Source organism: Phaethon lepturus, unplaced genomic scaffold (genome assembly GCF_000687285.1).
Source record: "Phaethon lepturus isolate BGI_N335 unplaced genomic scaffold, ASM68728v1 scaffold53687, whole genome shotgun sequence".
NCBI classification, from domain to species: domain Eukaryota; kingdom Metazoa; phylum Chordata; class Aves; order Phaethontiformes; family Phaethontidae; genus Phaethon; species Phaethon lepturus.
In genome coordinates this window covers 13920-21772 of record NW_010553636.1, presented here as the reverse complement: position 1 = coordinate 21772, position 7853 = coordinate 13920, and the positions used below count along the sequence as shown (strand labels likewise).

The following is a 7853-nucleotide window of genomic DNA, read 5'->3' as shown; positions in this document are numbered from 1 at the left end:
GCAGATCAACACTCCCACCCAACCTGGTGTCCTTTGCAAACTTACTCAGGGAGTTAAGATAATCTCCCTGTAGGTAATGGAAGGGGCTGTTAGCTGCCCCTGGAGCCCCGTCCTTGCAGGGCAAGTGCTCTAGCTCCCACCACCTCAGGGGCCTCCACTGAACTTGCCTTTCCTGCCAACTAATGACTCTCAGGGCACTAGCATGGGGACCCGGTTCCTTAACAATCTTTTCAGACATCTCTTCCATCTACTTTCTTGCCCTTCCATTAAAGCAGCAGCACCCATCTTCAGTACCAGAGCTTCCAGCAGTTCCTTCATAAGGCTGTATGAAAGGACAAAGCAGTGTTCCCCATTTTACAGAAGTAATTTCTAATTTTTCAGCTGTTCTCTAGGAAGACAAAAATGTTACTAACCAGACAGCTCTACACATACACATTTTGCAATGTCTCTTATCCTAAAGAAGAGTTCAACAGGGAAACGGAGACAGCAGGTGACATCAGCACCGCAGCTAGGGAGGAGGAGGAGAGATGACAGAGGTGTCAGGACAAGCACCACCTCTGACAGACGCCCTTTCACCAGCAGAAACACCCCATACTTCCCTGCATCATGCTCATCAGGGAGGCAAAGCACTACTGGGCTGCATGACCCACCCCAGCACAAGATGCTACAGCGTATTTCATTAAGCAATTAGTTGCACCTAACTATTTAGAAGTGTGGATTATTATTATTACTGTTAGTTTAGCTTACTTTAATCTTCCATCAAAGTACGCGGGAGTTCCAAGAACAATCGTTTTAATGAAGAAAGGCTGATTCGTGTGGTTCTCCTCGTAGCCACCGACAATGCTGAAACCCCAGCTCCCTAAATTGCTCCGCCGCAGTACTACGTCATGGCAGCTATGTAGGCAGCTGTGGAATGGAAGCACAGTATAGCAAGAGAAAAAGCCATGTATACCATATATAGATATTTTTATAGTAGGCACAACACCTGCTGTCTCATCATTACCACTGTGATAAGCGTGGAAGAGAATGAGAGGGATGGTGATTAGACTTCTGTCCTCAAACAAGAGTAATTTTGCAATATTCAAACCAATTACCAAAAAACCTCACAATCTTGAGACAGAAATGTGTTCTAAAAGAAATAGTGCAGTGCTAGAATAATTACTTAAACACAGTTAAATCTGTAAACTGACAGTAATAGAATGGCATTTCAGGGATTTCATAGGTGGCAAGAATGTGGGTCAAAAATGGATACCCAATGTGTTTAGTTTGCAAAAATGCAGTGCATTTTTCTTCCACCCCCAGCCAGTTTAGGCTTTTTTTACTTTAAGTAAAGATTTAAAAATCCATGCATCATCTTCTCTACCTCTGAACCAGTAATGAAAATATAAATGATTAACCATTTTATTCCATATCATGCTTCCCTAACTGTACTCGTATATGTTATCTCCCCCAGTGAAAATTAATTCTTGCCAGTGAATTTGGTAATGACTGTAATAAAAAAAAAACCCCAAACAAACAACAAAAAACAACATAGAAATTAACTTTTGGGTAAAAAAGATGCCAAGTTCTTTACTGATGTGCAACATTCCTTTAAAGGATAGCAGCACAGTGCATAACGTAACTTTAGGAGCCATGCATGGGCATCTGTAGTATATAAGCAATAAACCACTGCTGAAGCATGGAAAGGAAGTACATTTGTACATTTACCAAAACTGCCAGCTGTTTACTGAGATGAGGTAACTCATTAATACTTGAATGGAAGAGAAATTAATTGATAGTAAAACTCAGAAAATTAAATGAAAAAGCGTGAAATCTTTGGAGGGTCAATGCATGGTTCTGTTATCTTCAACTGCAATTCTGCTACCAATATGCCTGGTTCTTGTTGTGGTTTTATGTTTAAACTACAGACCTGAGCCCGAGGAATTAACCTGCATGCCCTGACTGAAGTTAATAACCCTATTTGCTGTAGTGGGATCTCTTCTTCATAGCAAGCAGGGCCAGAATGAGCTTATAGCTGTAGCCACAAGACAGTAAAAAACAGAAGAGTAAAAACAAAACGTGGTGATGTCCAGCAGAGTGCAGATTATTAGTCAAGGGGAGGGAGCTCACTGCAAATCTTGGAGAGTTTCTGTGATTGGCAGAGATGGTAGTGGGTTCTTGAAAGAAATGCATGAGAATTTGTACCTGTGGGCGTGTACATGTGCAAGAGACTTGTGTGAAAGTCTGTGAGAAGGGCAAGTCTGATTCAATATTTTGAAGTTGTGTATTTGGCCTCATAAATTTAGGCACTGAATTAGCAAAGAGACACGTGGGTCAATACTTTCTGTTTTTATTAGTAATCTCTCTGGTTTTAGATATTCTACAGGAAGTTACGATATGGTTAAGCAACAGAAAAGATGATGTGTTCAATGAGAAGAATCCATGTGGGTAGTTACTACCATTTGTGAAAGGATAAATCAAGTCTATTCATTTTTCAGTTTCCTAAGAAAACATCGCTCCTGTTCACAGTCCTCCTCCTAAGCACACTGAATAGAGCTGAGATGGTCAGTCAGGCAGAAATAAGGGCAGATGTGCTGCAACTAATAAGGTCTCTGCTTTTGTCCCTCTCTCAGACTTACCTTAAAACAGGTCACTAATTACTTTATCAATTAATTCCGTACCTTGGAAGTCCCAGCCACATGACCCATGATGGTGACCAACTGGCATCGTATTCATTTTCACTGACGGTACTCAATTGTTCTTCATTAGCCTGGGGTTGTTCTTCTACAACCTGGACTTCCAGGGCTTTCAGGGCGACTACCGAAGAGGCAGCACTAGCTTTCAGCATGGCCACCGCCTCGCTGTGACTTAGGTTAGTCAAATCGATGCCGTTGATGTTCAGCAGCACATCACCTGTTCAAAGGCATGAGTGAGAACACATCAGTCTGCCAGAGTCACTGCTACCGACAGCACCTCCCACACCAGGGTTTCACCGAGTACTGTATTTTTTGGAGCTGAGACAGTCTGAACTAACAGCCTGGGAATGTGAATAGCTCAGAGGCCTTATACTGTCAGTTTGAAACATTAATGTATTGAACTATTAAGCTGGATCAGTATCATTTATTTCTACATAAGACATCACATGCTGTGGCTTCTATGGTATACTGCCCTGAAAACTTGAGGCAGAAATTACCCAAGCACCTCACCATCTTCTCTGCAACTGCTATTGCAGATGCCAGCATATAATCGTTTCCAGTGGTGGATCTTAGGTCCACCTTAACTTTAAAAGCGAAGGAAGAATGATGGAAGGAACAATACAGGCACCAAAAGTAACCAACTCTTGTAGATAAGTGAGGCTCCACAGAGTGTTTTAGGTCTTCTGCTTTTTCTAGCTTGTTAGTCGGGAGAACAAAATGGAATTCAAAAGCTACTGGAAAGGTTGATACAAAAGGAAGTCCATTAGAAGAAAGAGCGAGCATCTCTACAAAGATAATCTTGAAAGAGCCAAAGCCACTAAAAGAATTGCCACAATTTTTATTTTATTTCAGAATAGTTTTTAAAAGCCTCAGAATGAAAACAAGAATGTTATTAACTGTTCAAGCAGTGTCAGTCTCCTCTTTCACACAATGTCTCACTTACCGATGAAAGCCAGAAAAAACAAAGCAAAAGTGCGAACACCTGGGTCACGTTTGGAACAAGATTCATTTTTTAAAAGCTTTTTCCCCCAGGGAAAGCTAAAGCTGAGGTGCAGCTTAACTTGAAATCACTTTTGTTGCTGCTGTGGCCACTTTCATGTTACACAATGAAAGAGCAATTGTGATTTTTCTATCAAGTGTGTTTTTCAGAGAAGTACAGAAAAAGCGAGCATACCCGTTGGTATGTGGGTGTAAAACTCGCTCTCTCAGAAGCATATAAGGATGCTCCCACACTGTTTAAATTTGCAATCTGTGAAGGTTTTTTCCTAAACTTCTTTCCTAAAACAATCTGTAATTCTGTGAACTCTGAATCACAGAGACCCTCTAGGCAGTCTTTGTTTCACATACGACACAATACGTTTTAATCATCAAATGCTTTGCTATCGATCAGGCAGGACTGCCTTCACCTACACCGAGTCTAACCTCCACCTCCTGGTTCCCTTCTGCAAAGCCGAGGAACAAGGATGGGTGCTGTAGCACCCTTGAAGACTGGCAAACCCAGAGAATAAGAAAGCATTCAGGAACCAGGGTCAACACTGACGTAGCTTTGGGGGTAAACTTAGCTGTGGCCTGTCATCAGAGCATCTCTGCTGTTCAGATACTACACTGAGGAGCAGAGGTTCCTCTGGGGATAGGGCCCAGGCCACCAAATCAAACACAAAAACAGGATGCGTGCACTGCAGCACAAAGCATCGCACCAGATCCTCAGCTCAGGGGATTACCGTCAGCTTTAAAGAATTTAACCAGACATTTCCTGGTCTTATCCGCTTCCCCTGCTATCATTCTCTAAACATCCCTTTCCTAGAAAAGGTGGAAGCGCGATACAAAATACTCTGTCTCCATTATTGAACCATGAAGGTAAGCATCCATCAGTGCTTCCCTACATCTGTGAAAAGGCTTTTTGACACCATCTGACTCCAGAGAACGTACTCATCAAACAGCAATCAGAGGCCACTCCTGCCACCAGGAAAGCCAAGCCCCACCTTGTTTAATCCTGCCGTCTCTTGCCAAACACCCGTGAGGCTGTACACTTGTCACGAAGATGGGCAGTTCGCCACTTTTGCTGCCTCTGCCTCCTGCCACTGTCATTCCCAGAGATTCATGTGGCTCTTTTTTCACAGTAATGTGTTTTTCTTGGCATGTAACGCACTGGGAGAGATCCTGTTTGAGAAGGATAAATAACATTATTAAAACTTTAAAAAAAAAAAAAAAGAGAGAACAAAACACAACTAAACACACCCCGAAGCTATACTTTGGCACTTCAACACTTCAACAGAATAGTTTAAAAGGACTAAGTAGTGCGAATTGGCTTCAGCTGGATTTCCTCCAGGTCAGGGAAAAAAAAAACCACAACAACCCAAACAAAAAAAGCCACTGATACTTAAACATAGACAGAAAGTTTATAAAGGCCCATCTTGAAAATCTCACTCCAGTTTTCCTTAGCATCTTACACTGGAATAGGCTAATTTTTAGGACTGCACTACAAAACCATATGGGAGTGGACACAAGCTAGAAATAAATCTTTTGATGCCTTGGTGAACATCAGCATTACTTCATTTGTCAGTAGAATATGGCCCAGAACTACAAAGAAGCTCCTAAGAAATGAAAACACATATGTTCTCATGTCGATGAAGAGACACTTTTTAAAGTCCTTATACGTCATGTTTTCTTTTGCAGCTGGTATGTAGCATCTCCTGGAGCACAAAGTAACCAAGGCCAATCAGTGCTATAGGCTGGTAATGGGTGCCTTATGCAGACTCCCTAATGATCACAACAAAGACCCAAACTTGAAGCAAGAAGAGATCCTGTATGTCATTTCCTAACACCTGAATTATGAAGTTTAGCCCGTACTTAGTTTTGCCCCGTCAAAGGATCTAAACCTGAATCAAAGTATGTTTTAGTTGGTGAAGCTCTTCCTCTTCAGGATATTTAACGATACGTTCAAATCACTGCACACATACCTATACTAGCATCTTAAATCAACAGAATATTTGCAAGGAATCCAAAATAACAGAAGAAATAACCTGGGAGATTCTTCCAACTACAAATACTTATTTATTCCTCTGCCTTCTCTTGGAAAATGGCTTTCTTCGACTTCCAGTGACACGTGTTCCTTCTGACTCACTCTGCTCCTCGCATACACATGTTAATCACAGATGTAGCTATATGTATACATACCATAGCTTATAAAGATAGCTTCTTCTTAAGTCTTCAGACTTTAGGACTAACTGGCTGGTTCCATTCAATTATACAAACATTTTTTAAGTTACAAGACTACTAAGCCAACTGTAGGTTAATAGGAGAGAGGTAAAGATAAATGGTATGACACGTGGGAACCGTTCACTTGCGGTTACATGGGACTTCCCACTTTGAAAGAGCCCGTGGGTGGTATTGATATGTGGGGGAAACCAGGTCAACCAACAGATCAACTTTGGAACTGTGATATGAACACAACCCATGCTGGCAGGTGGAAAATGGGTTCAAGCTCTGACAGAGATGAGCTGTAATCATTGTTGATGTTAGGCCTAACGCTGTGGCAAGTATTAACATTACAGTATTATGTGGCCTAACGTTGTAGCAAGTACTAACAGCCGCTAACTGTGTTCAGGAGCCTCACCTTTGTCCCTCAGGAGGAAAACAAGCTTCTTAAGAATAAGCGAGGCTCTTTCTGAAATTGTCCAAACTTTCCGAAGAAAATACTATCAACACATGTAAAACCTCCCAACAGAAGTAGACGTTAAACAGTGATGCCAACAGAGTGGACAGGAGGAAAGGTGGCTTGGTTGACACAGTCAACACAACAATTATTTCACAAAATCAACTTCTCAACAGTGACAAATCATATTTTTCTAACTACAAGAACATCTCAAGCACAGGATTTATTTCTGCAGGTCTTCTAGATAATCTGACACTAGCTTCATGAAAGTCTCTTCGTTCTGCCTTTCTCTCCCAGCTTGACCCTACAGAACTCAGTAGTCTTGCAGCCAGCACTGCTGGCTCACGGAGGAGATGACACATCCCTCCAACATGTTCTTTGTAAGCTGGATGGTGAGCACCACATCTCCCGTCCTTGCACAGCAGCAACAAAAAATAATCCTCTTGAATGATATTCAAGATGAAGAAGATATAACCCCTTCTTTAATCTTGCCTTGCTACACACTTAGACCATCACAAGACTAAAAACGCATTTATACCTCCTCAAATGAGAAACACCAACCTTATGTGAGTTGGGTCTGCTGTGCAACAGTTGTTGGGACTGGTGTTGGTGTGAGTTGCTGTTGTGAGTCCCCGTGTCTCGGATAATACTGACTGTCTGTGACTTCAGGGGTCTAGAGATGATCAAATTCACTCTCTCCCCACTAGCCTGTTGAATATATAAAACAAAGTAATGAAGTTGATAGGACGTTGATTATTAGCGGGGCGGGGGAAAACGTAGATGAAATATGAAAGAACACGACAGCAGCATTGGTTTTCCAGTTCCTGAGGGTGCCACAAACTTCTTAGACTGTACATTCCCTTACTTGCTTCTTGCTGCAATTCCCCCTAGAACAGAGGGAATATTAACGTTCCTGCTTTTCCCCTGGTGTTACATATGTATCAGCTGGAAATCCTTTGCCAAAAGGACTGTTTCTCACTTTGTGTTATAAAGCTTCAAACATTAAAAATCACCCAATTCCATTTGCAGCCTCCGCAAACTTCTGCAACACATAGCAATAAAGAAATGCCCACATGATGGCTTCATGGTCTGCAAGTTTTGATCAAAAGCTCTGAAAACCTCTGGTATTTCCCAAAGAGACTTCCAAGAAATATGGTATATATGAGCAGACCATCAAATTCTGGAGTTTGGTGAATATCACGAAACTCAGACACCAGATGTTAAATGAAACATCAACTCTATTGCCGCAAAAGTACACCTCAACAGAGAGAAGTTACCCAGTGTAAAATTCTGACCACTTCACTGTATCCAAAAACTGGGAAACTGAAATTATGATCCCCAAGATCATTGTTATTTTCCTTTAACTGCGATGGAAGCTCTTAAAATTATACCTGAAACGAATATTTACTACTCATTTGTATCACAGCTCTCTGTGTGGTGCTGGGTTAAGCAAAGATGACTGTGCTAGGCTGCAAGAACCTACTATTGGTCTATTCCAACTTTCCTAAAAGAAGAGCAATTTT

At 41.6% G+C, this 7853-nt stretch overlaps 1 protein-coding gene across 1 annotated transcript in view; it reads right to left on the bottom strand.

The window, feature by feature from the left end:
- Window positions 1-743: 743 nt before the first annotated feature.
- Window positions 744-7853, bottom strand: part of LNX2 (ligand of numb-protein X 2) — a gene marked incomplete at its 5' end in the record, with an annotated part of 13258 nt that continues 6148 nt past the window's right edge. Inside the window, 4 exons of the mRNA XM_010291583.1 lie at window positions 744-906; window positions 2661-2892; window positions 4658-4835; window positions 6892-7038. Coding sequence (XP_010289885.1) covers window positions 744-906; window positions 2661-2892; window positions 4658-4835; window positions 6892-7038 — 720 coding nt within the window. The remainder of the gene's footprint in view (window positions 907-2660; window positions 2893-4657; window positions 4836-6891; window positions 7039-7853) is intronic.